Source organism: Strigops habroptila, chromosome 11 (assembly GCF_004027225.2).
Source record: "Strigops habroptila isolate Jane chromosome 11, bStrHab1.2.pri, whole genome shotgun sequence".
Classification (NCBI taxonomy): domain Eukaryota; kingdom Metazoa; phylum Chordata; class Aves; order Psittaciformes; family Psittacidae; genus Strigops; species Strigops habroptila.
In genome coordinates, this window is record NC_046360.1 from 6,423,358 (window position 1) to 6,435,545 (window position 12,188).

The 12,188-nt window shown below is 44.0% G+C and overlaps 1 protein-coding gene across 8 annotated transcripts in view; it reads left to right on the forward strand.

Annotated features, from left to right (window-relative positions):
- The window catches only part of ULK1 (unc-51 like autophagy activating kinase 1), an 80,905-nt gene that overhangs the window by 11,846 nt on the left and 56,871 nt on the right, over window positions 1-12,188 (forward strand). For 6 of the 8 annotated variants that reach the window (XM_030500572.1, XM_030500574.1, XM_030500573.1 and 3 more), the window contains 2 exons: window positions 4,753-4,785; window positions 5,552-5,588. In XM_030500572.1, the coding sequence (XP_030356432.1) occupies window positions 4,753-4,785; window positions 5,552-5,588 (70 nt within the window). Of the gene's footprint in view, window positions 1-674; window positions 2,395-4,241; window positions 4,578-4,752; window positions 4,786-5,551; window positions 5,589-12,188 lie in introns of those variants that run through there. The other 2 variants (XM_030500579.1, XM_030500580.1) reach the window with 2 other exon arrangements.

The following is a 12,188-nucleotide window of genomic DNA, read 5'->3' on the forward strand; positions in this document are numbered from 1 at the left end:
ATCTTGCCTCCCTTCAAATAGTTGGGTCAAGAGATAATCCTTGACGGTTTTCCTTTCACTTTTCAGAGGTTAGCCTGCTCAAGCCAAGCTGCAGGTATTACTTCACCTGCACAGTGAAGTAATACCAAGAGATTTTACTGCTTGGAAAGTTTCTTTCCTCTCTTGAGAATGGTGGGTTCTGTTTCTCAAGCCCCTGCCTTATCTAGAGGCTTTCCAGGTGCCATTGGCCAAGGGATTGGTTTCTATAAAGCAAAACTGTGTTTGTTACAGCTCATGTTCATGATTCCAGTGTGCCTGACAGAATAGTGATGATGGGAGGCCATAGGCCAAAAGGGCGCTGGCTGCATGAAATCCTACTGGCAAAACAGGCGGATGTGATGTGCTCCTGCAGCAAGTGGGGGAGGTAGCATTAAAAAAACCCAAACCAAAACAGAGTGGAAAGGCTTAGTGTTCCATTGGTGTCAAGGTTATCTTCCACTGTCAGACTCTCAGCTTTGCTTCTGTTGTGTTGTACAATTAATGAGTCCTAGCCCTGTTCAGAGAGCTGTGTGTGGCAATTATCTGTGCTTGGCAGCTGCTCTGGGTGCTGTTAGAGAGGCAATGTTGAGCAACACGTGGTAGATACCTTCTTAGAGGCACAAAACAGGAGGGAGGACAATGATCAGATGGTGGTATGCTGTTCTTCAGGAGAGTAACAAAACCAGTTTTGAGCACTTGGGTTCATGCTGCTCCTCTCCTGTAGGCAGTAGGACCCTTGTCAGCCATGCGGTGCTCAGCACATGAGCATAACAGTGGAGCTACGTTTGTCTTCAAAGTGTTCCTCATTCATCCCCCAGTCTTCCTAGAAAAGAGGACTTGTGTGAGGTGGAAGCCATCCTTTGCTGGTTTTACCCCAGTGTCTATTACAGCGCTCATCCCACCCAGACTGGTGAGAACACTGCACTGCTCAGAGAGTTTAGGAATGCTGTGTAATTAAACTTCAACTTTTTTCCCCTTCCTGAGCATCTTTCTAAACTTGGTGTCAGGCCATGGGCTGGGATCGAGAGGAGAGGAAGATTTCTCTCAGGAAGTTTCCTCTCTCAGACTCTTTAAGCTGTGGTAGGACGATGACTAACTGTGGGTACACCCAGACATTTCCCTTTGGACACACCTAAACACACACTTTCCAAGAAGAGGATCATGCCACCTTCCAGTAGGGGTGGAGAGAAAATTTAAAGGGAGACAGGACTGCTGGATATTGATATCCATAATGCCATCCCTCCTAGAGTCCTAGTAAGGAATTTTAGCATAGCACTGTCCCGGGGTGATTTATAGTGTACTCCTAAATGAATTCTTTTCATTTCTTTGTCCTCCATCAGCAGATGTGTGTTATTTGTAGACAGTAGAGGCCGTTGCCTATTTTTACACTCAATTAAATTGTAACTTCATCGCTGGGGCCTCTCCTGCAAGAACTACAAGTCAGGCAGTGATCCAGACTGATTAATTATCAGCTTAATCTCTTTGGCAGAGGCCTTTTGCTGCTATTGTGGAGCATGGTCAGGGTGCTGCTGCTCTTTGTGATGAGAGGAAAACTTAGGGGGTTGCCTCTGTGCTGTCCGAGCTTGTCTAGTGACAGGATTAGCCTTGGCTTCACGGGCTAGCACATGTGAATAAGAGGTCCAGAGTAAATTATCTGTAGCACTTCTTGGACATGAGCCTGTGCAGAAATACAGCAAACTGTAGTATTATTCTTGTTGCTGATGTGGAAATAAGAGGGTTGGACATTTTGTTTCTGTTCAGAGAAAGTGGTAGTCTGCAGAATTTGGCTTGCAGTATTTTTCCCTTGTTTTGTTAATGAACAAATCGTAAATACTGTAGAAGGATAAAAATGGGAAAGAAGTGGTTTCTGCTGCTGAATCAGCTTGGGAGAAGTCCATCAGCCCATCTGAGAAACCAGAAATCTCTTTAGGCACTTGTATCCATTGTAACCGCAGTAAGCTACTGGCTTTTTCCAAACAAGAGCTTGTTTCCAGGGTCCTTCCTGAAATAAATGTTCAGTTTTATTGGCAAAATTCCCACAAATCTTTCTGGTAAGTGGGTCTCGAAATGCTGAAGTTACAAATGTGGAAGTTGTCACCCTACTATGGGTGTCTGCAAGCTGAAAATACACTTGCTACATGTTCCTGTGCTGTGGCGGGTGCGCGTGCAGCAGGGTGGAGCGCTTCCTAGTGAGGCTGGAGTGTTCAGAGTGGGCTGTTGCCAGTGGATGGTTGGGGGGGCCACCTAACTTCTGCCCCAGAAGCCTTTCAGGCATTGCCCTCTTATCTCTTCGACCTGTGTTGGTGGGATAAAACTGCCAAACACCAAGGTCACTTTGTTGCTGGAGAAATGGAGCAGAGCATCTCCCTTGCCTGTGTAGGTCCTTATTTAACCCTAGTCACTGTACACACTGGCTGCCAGCAATCAATTGCTTGCTTGATGCTTGTTTGCAGAGTCTTTAAATAACATACAGTGGAAAAACAACCAAACCCTACAGTGTACATTAGCTATTGGCTAATAACTATTACAAATATCTTCTGGACTTGGTTTGTGTGAGCTAAACTTCCCCTTCATTTTCTATATAGGTAATGATATATTAAGCTTCCTCAAACCGTGCTGGCACAATACTTATTAAATGTGTAGAGTTACTGAGCTACAATTATCACGGCATGTTTAGACAAGAAAAATGTTGCTGTAGCAGTGGTGAACTCTATGCACTCTGCAAAAGCCACTTCAGATACTTCCTCCATGCCCAGCAGTTGCCCTATAGTGAGCTCCCTGGCCTGCAGCCCCGCAGTTGTTCCCTGAGCACAACACAGCTGGAGTGTCCTCATGTCTTTGAGTACATCTGTGGCTGGACTTCCTGGAGAAGTGAAAAGGCCCAAGTGTCTTTCATAGACCTTGGCTTACTGCTGTTCTTGCTGAGGACAGCAGGACCTGATGGGCTTTGAACTCTTCTGACAGTTTTTCCCCAGCGCTTTGACATGTGCAAAGCTTGTGAGGGTGCCTGGGGTTTTTCTTCTTGTGTTGCTTCCCTACCACAGACTGGTTTCCCACTTCAGTTGAAGTGTGTGTGAAAGTGGATGACTTAACTGTGTGCTGCTTTTAAATGCAGAGATCGGTAAACAAACGCCTTCTTGAAGTATCACAGAAAATGGCTTTTTTGACAAACAGGGGGACTTCCAAAAAGCTCAGCTGGGCTTGGTTGTGAGAAGAGCTGTAAGAGCTGGAGAGGGCCAGCCCTGGGGTCTGGTGGATGCCTGAACCAGGGAGGCTGCTGTGTGGCTGGTCCCTTGAGCCTGCCCAAGGGAAGGTAGCCCGTGCTGCACGCAGCTGTAGAATGAAGGTAGTTCAGCTTCCTCCACTCACCCTCCTTCCTCCAAGTCTTCTGTGAAGCATCTGGAAACTCAGATTTCACATTGTGAGGTTAAAAGAGGACTGCAAGAGAAATGATGGGAGGTGCTGAGGACTTGAGGCATTGACAAAGGCAGGCAATTTGGTACAGGCTTGACTGGAGATAGAGTCCTGTGGGCAGACCAAGATGAAAGAGGATGGGAGCAGACAGTGGAGACTGCTTGGAAACTAAAAGGCTGGTAGGGTGGATGCTGGGGCTTTTTGAAGTTATAGTTGGGCTCCGAAGAGGAATCAGGCAAGCAGGTGTCTAAACAGCATGTAAGCAAAGGCATGCTGCCCTGGAGCTATGGAAATGGAGTGAAGTCTCTTGCTGTGCTGCTGCTTTCAGAGCTTCTCCTGCACTCACACAGGCAGTTGCTGGACTGGGCCTTGAGTTTAGGACTGACTTCGAGCATACAGGCTTTTACATAGGAGGTCTGATTCTGACTTCTCTTTCAACAAGAGGATTTAGAGTCATTCACTCTTCTGGGTCTACCCAGGGTTGAAACATCTGGTTGTTTTCATGTTTGTTCTCTGCTGGTGGTTTGGCAGCTGCTTGTGTGAGTGTGTGCACAGCCACCAAAGTTCCTTATGAGGCTCCGTGGTGCTGTATGTTTGATGCACTTCTCTGCAGTATACTGTGCTTTTGCCATGGACATGCTGTTGTGTACGTGCTTCCTGAGGCCAGGGAGCCAGTGGAGAAGATCACCTAAGGCTGGAGGTGAACTCTTGAGTTGCTAAGCAGCATCACAGTGCAGCAAACTTAGAAAAACACACATTTGGCCTGGACTTAGCTGGTGTTGACCCCCGTGATAATCCAGAAAGCTTTAGCCACCTGATAATAGCACTCTGTTAATGCAGCTGTAGAAATCGGTTGGCCCATATTGCGGTTTTGAAGTGCAGGACCCAAAGTTGTGTTGCTCTTATCTCTCTGTTCAGACTAAGGCTGCTCATGTGGGCACAGATGCTATAAAGGGCCAAGTTAAATGTGGAAATGATTAAGGCTCTGAGATAGTAGCGTGCCAGCATCTGTGTTGCATGCCACTGTTAATCCCAAGGGCCTGAAATGAACGTGAAGACCCAAGCCACAACACAGGAGATCTGCTTGGTTAAACAGATGCACACTCAGAAAGAAATAACATGCTTAAGTACCTGGTACTTTCAAAGTAAGCAATCTTCCAGGAATTAACCTATAATGTTCTTTACCTTCTCTTCAGTCTGAATCGCAACAGAGCACAATTTACCTGTTTAAAAGGAAATGCAGCAGCTGTAAAGCATGTGAAATATTTGAATGCATAAGTCTTATTAAATCTTTTATTTTCTCATTTTCTGTTTCCTCAGGAACTGGCAAACTCTGTCTACTTGGTTATGGAGGTGAGTGTGTGTGTTTGTCCTTTTAGTTTTATAAGCTTTTAAGCAGACCAGCTTGTCACACAAGCAGTGCTTTCTGATTGCAGTCTCACCTGTGATGCTTTTGCTTATCTAATCTGCAGCAGAACTGGAGCAGTGTGGGTGAAGGTAGCAGCCAGGGACACTTTTCATATTGCTGCTGTCAAGCAGCTGTGCTTGGCACAGGTTCAATCAGTCAGAAGCCTTACCTCAAGAGTCAAATGAGTGTTACTGGGTAGTATCTGCTTCAAAGATAAATGGAAAGAGAATTTTCTTGATGCAGCCTACCTGCAAAGTTTGTGAATGTTGTTTTTCCTCTGCAGTCTGCGCTCCAAGGTCTTGTTGACTTTCCTTAATGATGTGGAACACAATGTGGGGAATTTCAGTCAGTTTTCAGCCATGGCTGCTCCCAGCCTTTCCTCAACCAGCTTTCTTGTGGTGTCTCCAGTGGTGACCCTTCTGCCTTGTTCTGGTTTTATCTTTCTCTCTGATGTGCATGTGCACATCCATGTACGCTAAAGCTAGTTAATGCTTGTGTATCATAATGCAGTATAATGTTTGGGGAAATGGGACAGAAGAGGAAGCTACGGGAATGGGGTTTTCCCTGCCAACTTCTGAATACATATTTTGACATGTGTAGTTATTTATGTTTCAATACTATGACAAACATGCCATCCTAGTGAAGTTTACTGTTTTTCTTTTTGATCTTTGGTTTGCTTTGCATTAACTGAGCTTTCTGTTCTGTTTGCAGTACTGTAATGGTGGTGACCTGGCAGACTATCTTCACAGTAAGTACAGCAATATGGAGAATATCCTCTGTATTCAAAAGAAAACATTGACTGTTTAAGCTCATTAAAATTGCTGGGGTTTGTGCAAGATCTAAATAAGCAGATTGTGTATTTTTTTTCTTTAATTCCTGCAAAATAAACAGAGTATCACTGCTCCTCTTCTAAGAGGTTCATCCTTGATAATCAGTTGAAAACTGAGAATCCATGACAATAAAAGCTAATCTTGTAGTCTTTCCTATGTAGGTCAGTAGTGACTGTTGTCAGTAGTTATGTATTTTAGTTACAATGGCTTTATAGATTAAACATTTTATCACTGCTAGGGACATGATTTGTCTTTTCCTTGATCACTGGAAAAAAGCTATTTATGCTGAAGTAATAGTTCTGTAGGATTGGATTAAAATAAGATCCCAAAAGTGTATTTCACTTTAAGCTTACCCCTAAAGGTGTCCCCACATCTAGGACAGAACGCATTTCTTACTTCAGTGTACTGAAGGTGACTAGTGTAGCCAGTAGAGTTGTGAGAGTGATGAAAACTACTAACTTCAGGGTTTTTTGGAGAACATAGCAACAGGTATCTGTAACTGTGGTGCCTTGAAGAACTTTTTGGTGAGACTGAAGTGTGTCTTCGCCATCAAACTGAATGAAACATGCTTTGCATGTTATCCTGCTGTGTTGCTGGGACTGTGGTTTCAATCTCCCAAGCTATTTTTCCATACAGCCCACTGCACAAGTATCCTGGCCTATGTGAAAATCACATTGCACCCAAGTTCTTAAGTATCAGGAGGACAGCATGTTGCTTAGCTGCAGTCAGACACAGCCTTTATTTTCTGTTGGCCTGGCTGTATTTTTCTTCTTTAAAGTAGCTTTCTTGTTGTTTTGCATGTCAAACAAAGTTTATTCACATTGTTCAAATTAAAAGCTAGTCAGCTGGAAAATACTTCAGGCTCCTCATTTGAGGTACATGATGTCTGGAAATGGCAAAAATGAAGGATTAAAAGCTAAATTTCCATTTGCCCTACAGCTAGTGTTGGTATCCCTAGAATGATTATTTGGGGCTTGATGCTAGTATGTTGCACTATTCATATGGGGTAATGAATTACATTTGTGGACTTTATTTTCAGAAAGGATTTCATACTTGAAGGAAAATGAAGGAATATTTTGCCTTTCATCTGTTTTGCTTGTTTAAAATGTGAGACAGAAATGGCAGGCATTTGTTTTTTAAATCCACATTTAGTGTGCTTTGTCTAAGATAAGTGATGGTGTTTTTCATCTGAGTATTGCTGTGGTTTAAAAGAAGCATCTTTGGTGGTGGTGGAACGCTGTTATGAATCCCATGTGAAAATGGTTTTGTATTTTGTACCTTTTCTATTTTAATTTTAAAAATGAAATGCGTTTTTAAAAGAAGTCAAACTTCAGTTACCCAGTGCATGGGCTTTGAAAGCTATAGTTTTCAGCTTTCATGCACATGAAGTGAACCCTGATATTAAAGCACTAGGCTGTGGACTCCTATTGGCAAAGCTGTGTGTGTAAACAAGAACACAGCTTCTGGCTGAATGATTTATAGAAACACGGGTTTATAGAAAATCTTCCTGTGCATCTTACTGCTTCTATGTGTGCATTGTCACCATCTCCCTTCCACCACTCCACACTACCCCACCAAGAGAAAAATAAGTGAAGCATACTGTGCAATTAGCTAGCCTATTAATACAGCTCACTTCCTTGTTTATCAAATGAGACTACCCAGGCAATTGGTGGGTAGTTTGAGAAAGTGTTGATGAATTGTATTTTCCAAATAAAATTCAGGTTTACCCCAGCTTGTTTGGTTTGAGTGTTGCCTGGGGTAAGGTTTGATCCTTCTTTGCCTGAGTTCATTTGAGATATTTACCTTTAGCTCTGTTTTTAGCTATAAAATATTTCACCTTGACAACTGCAAAGAGCAGCTGTTGTGACTGGGAAATTGGTGCTTTCTTTTAACTCTTCACATCTGTGTGCCAGTTGCCAGTAAAGAAAACTCAGCAGGCACAGATTGCCAAAGGGAGCAGTCAGTAAGGGACTGCAGCAAGAAAGTTACTCCCATCACTGCAGTAGAGATCTGGTCCTCCAGATCCCAGAGCCTGGGTATAAGTGTCACCTTTTGCCATCACATCACTTCCTCCATTCCACCACATGCTCTTTTGGGGTATCTCCTCTCCCAACTTCTTGGGGTGCTTTTGACAATAATGATTTTTTTCCTGAAAGCTCATCTTGGAAAGTTCAGGTTTCTTGCAGGGTGTTTCACTGGTACACAGGAGGCTCAACCCTATTGAGCAGTTATTGTGCTGCTTCGGTTACTTTAATAATTGTGGTGGTATTTAATTACAACATCTACTTTCCCGCTGACTCCTCAGTCATTTTTGCTGGTAGTTCCTGTAACACTTAAGCAAGCTGAGCATGCAAATCCCCTGTTTCTCATTGAATGAGATGCTTGTAAGCTTCCCAATCCATTCTGCCCTCTAATTACAAGCATTAGGCAATATGGTAATTCTGTGTTGAATCCAGAGGCACTCTAATTCTCCTTGTCTTCATAACTGGAGGACGTGCATATGTGCACGTTTCAATGGAATATGTGTTTTGGCTGGGTTACACTGTTGGTCAGCTTCTATCTCTTTGATACAACCCAAGGTTGTGTGTGTTCTGCTAAGCACAACTCTTCTATGTTGTTGTTGTTGTTGTTGTTGTTTAATGGTACAATGCCATTTCCCTTCTGATGGATCTCTGAGGATGTTGCTTTCATTTAAAGCCCACCATAGGGTATGTTTTGAGCTGAGAGGGGCACATTGCTGATGTGCGTGGTAGAGCTGTGGGAAGCACTGCAGAAGCGACTGTCCTCTGTATGGGAATAACTGGAATTCTGCGGCCTCAGGTTCTCAGGAGGTCAGAGAAGACTGATCTAAAATATCTTCTTGAAATCCTTTGGGTTGGCATTGACACAGGCTGTTATGGACAGTTTAAAAGTGCATATTGATGACCTTTCCTAAAGCTGCTTTCTCTGAAGAAAACTATCGTATCAGAGCAGGGCATTTCTTGGTTTGCCCACAACACATGCAAAGAGCTGTTACCATCCCAAGTGGTGTGGGCACCCTTTTGCAAACAAGAGGTGTGAGGCATGATGTGTGACTTTTCACCCTCTACAGCTAGGTAGTTAAGAAATATCTATGGTAAGACCAGACCTATCTGGAGCAAGTCTTCTGACTTGTACAGAAGACTTCACAGGAGTCTCACTGGCCACGCTGTGCACGGATGGAGCTGGGGTAGTTACAAGACGGGCCCCAAATAAATCAGCTTACTCTCTCAGACTTCAGTGTGAGTTGGATTGGGCCCATGTTAGAGATACTTGTGGCACCTGTGAGTAGGAGGAGACATTCTTTTTCCTAAATAGCTTTTCCAAAATAGCGTTGTCATGTTAACATCAGCGGCTGCACTCCAATGCATCTAGCCTTGGATCAGCTGACAAGGGCTGTTACTAGTCTAGCTGGTAGTCTCTTGGTGGGTTGGACATCTCTGCGCAGGCTGACCAGGGCGCTTTTTAGGTGGTTTTGTCCTCTTCCTATGCTTCAAGAGCTACGAGGCACGCAGGCCCCACACTGACCCACAGTAAATATTTGCTCTGATCTACTGACCTGTGTAGCTGCTGTTCCCAAGGCAGTGAGCTGAGTGCCTTGTCACTGAAGCGGAGCCTATGAAAATAAACAGGGATATTATCACTCTCAGTAATAGCAAAGTAAGGCTTGTGAAACAGCGTTCTCTGCAAGAATGTATTGCTCACCACAGACCTCCTCGGGGATGCCCAGATTCAGTGTGGGCTTAGTGCTTTGCCAGTTTTCTGGTAAAGATGAGACTATCTCCTTTTTACAGGGACAGAAGTACAAACTCCCTATTTGGGATGTATAAAGGGAAGAGTTGTTTTGTTCTCGACACTTTTTTATGATTTTTTTTTTTATTTGATGGCACCCAAATTGAATGGGTCTTCTGTATCTTCTTCCTCCCTCTGCTGAGGGTAGCTGCTCTAAAAGATCTTTTGCAGACCAATATCCTGCAGTCACTAAAAGTGTCAGTTATATTTATGTCTCTGTCCTTCAGTTGGAGATTGCTGCTGTCGTGCAGTAGACTGATGGGCTGAGTGTAAAAGATAAGGACTTTTGTTTTTCTGTTATGGCCTGTTTGTTAATGGAGGGAGGTAGCAGGGTATGCCTCTGCACTCTCCAAGTAGCCAACTGTCCCTTCTTTGTTACTGAAGGCAGCATCTCAGTTTCACAGTCCTGCCTTGCAGCACTACTTGGATTTGTGATATTTAATGCTGCCAGGGGACTCAAGAGACCTTGTGTCTAATTTTGCTGTGCTTCAGCATGGTATCTCCACTGTGCCACAGGAGTTGTACTGAGGGAATCTGTCTGCAGGCTCAAGACACCAGCTTAGATTTTGCACATGTAAGGAAGACAGTACTTTTCCAGGGCTGAGAGCTTTGTACAGACTTCTAAGAAGTGAAAAAGCTTCAATTCTGCAGAAATCAGTAACTTAGAGGCTCTCTTTGGGTGAATGGATTTTTATGATCTTGGTAGCAATGTTGTTTAGAGAGGTAGAATCCACATTAGGAAAGCATAGCTGGCATGCTGATGGGTGGTGGCTAGTGCTGTGTTAGCCTTATAGCCACCAAATTATATAAAGGAGAGGGTAATGCCTTAAAGATGTGGCACGCTGTTGGGACTGCAGGTCAGAACAAGGCTCTCAACAACATGGTTTCTCTGCTAGAGGCACAGTGTATTTAGCCAGGAGTTTGTAATTGCCTGCCAGCTTAGTAATGCTAAGAACTGCCAGGTTTCAAGTCTTGCTTCGTGCTTAGGGGATGATAAGACAGCCTGGCCTTTCCTGGGCCTGAGCTGAATTGGGCAAAAAACTTCTGAATTCTTGCTGTTCTGTTTAAAGGTGGTGTTTTAACCATTTCTGAAGAGATTTCCTTGAATAGGAATAGCAGAAATGTTGTATGGATCTTTTGTTGAAGAGAAGATTGAGCACAGCTGAGATGCTGGACCTTTAATAGGCAGAAAGTGGTACAGGACTGAGTACAGATGCGTTTCAGCAGGAGGTCAGGGAAAGCCTTGTTAAAGATAAGGCAGTGCTTTTCTTCGGAAGATGAAAATGGGTTTGGATGACTTGCATCTGAGCTGCCTCTTAATATCGTCAAAATCCCTTCACAGAATCTCCCCTTCTTGCAGATGAGTCTCTTGAATTCCAGCTGAGTGCCAGTTCAGGAGGAAGAAGGCCCAGTAAAGGGAGAGAAACTCAATATGCATGTGCACTGGTCTCACGTGTATGGGTCCAGGACCAGCTGATAGCTGCGGTGACATTTTAGCTCTCTGCTTGTGCTTCCTTCTAGAACAGTGAGGTTTGGGAGTGGTGGGAGTTTATTTTCTGTTCCAAGTGCTGTTTAACTTACCCATATCCCTTGCTGTTTCCCATGCACGTATTTTCAAAGTTAGATTTTTAATTTCCTGTGTTGTGTTAAAGCTGTGTGCAGCCTCATCTGTGTTTTCATAAGGATTCCTCCCTTCTAGCTGACTAGGTAGAGGAGCATTTTGAAGCTCCTGCCAGCTTGTTTTAATGTCTTACTAGAGAACAGCTGGAAAAACACTAATGAAGTACCAAGTGATTTACAGGGACCTTTTACAGAAGAAATCATTTTATTCAAGAGGAATGGTGCTTGCTTTAAGCCTGACTTGCTCAGTGGCTGAGAAGGAGCCTGGGTGGTAGTGCTGTTGATCCTGGAGTTGGTTCAGCAGGCTGCTCCCAGCTTTGGCAAGAGTTTCATACCTATAGCTCTTAAAATAACGAGAGCTAATGTTGCATTGCTCTGATTAGAAGAGCCAGTTGAACGTTATTTTAATCCCTCCAGTGTTTATTTTCACACCACAATTCTTGGGAAGCCCATATCTCAGGAGAGGGCGGTTCAGAGCTTCCATATTCACTGATTTTTTTTTTTTTTTTTAATTATATATTTTAATTTGCTTATGAAGGCATTCTGAGATGTTCTGGCTGCATCTGTGGATGCACGATGGAGTGTGTCAGATGCCAGTTTGCAGGGCCATTTGGTAGGGGTATGTTGTTAGTTATTGGACTGGTTCACCCTAACACTGGGTTTGGGATTAGGATTATGGTTTGGTCTAGCAGATGATGATGCTCAAGGGTTAGGCCTAGACTTGGACTCTTCTCCCACAGTTACAGATCCTGCTGGCCATGTGTCCTGACTGACTGCATTTAACCTACCAGCCCTTTCCAGGCCCAGCATGAGCCGTAATGGTTCTTGCAGGCATATACCCTAATCCTAACTCCCTGGCTTCCTTTTAGCTCCACCTTTAGATGCAGTCTTTGTGATAAAGCTCTGACCTTAGGTATCCAGCTGCTGTCAACCATAGCTCAAAGGTAGTGACCCTCCAACTCCTTGGGCCACAGGAGTGCATGCCTTGATCTGATGGCAGCTCTTGTGGAGGGAAGCCTAAACCTCGCTAAATGTCACTTTTGGACCAAGTTAATAGCCTAGATTCAGCATCTGCCACTGGCCTGAGT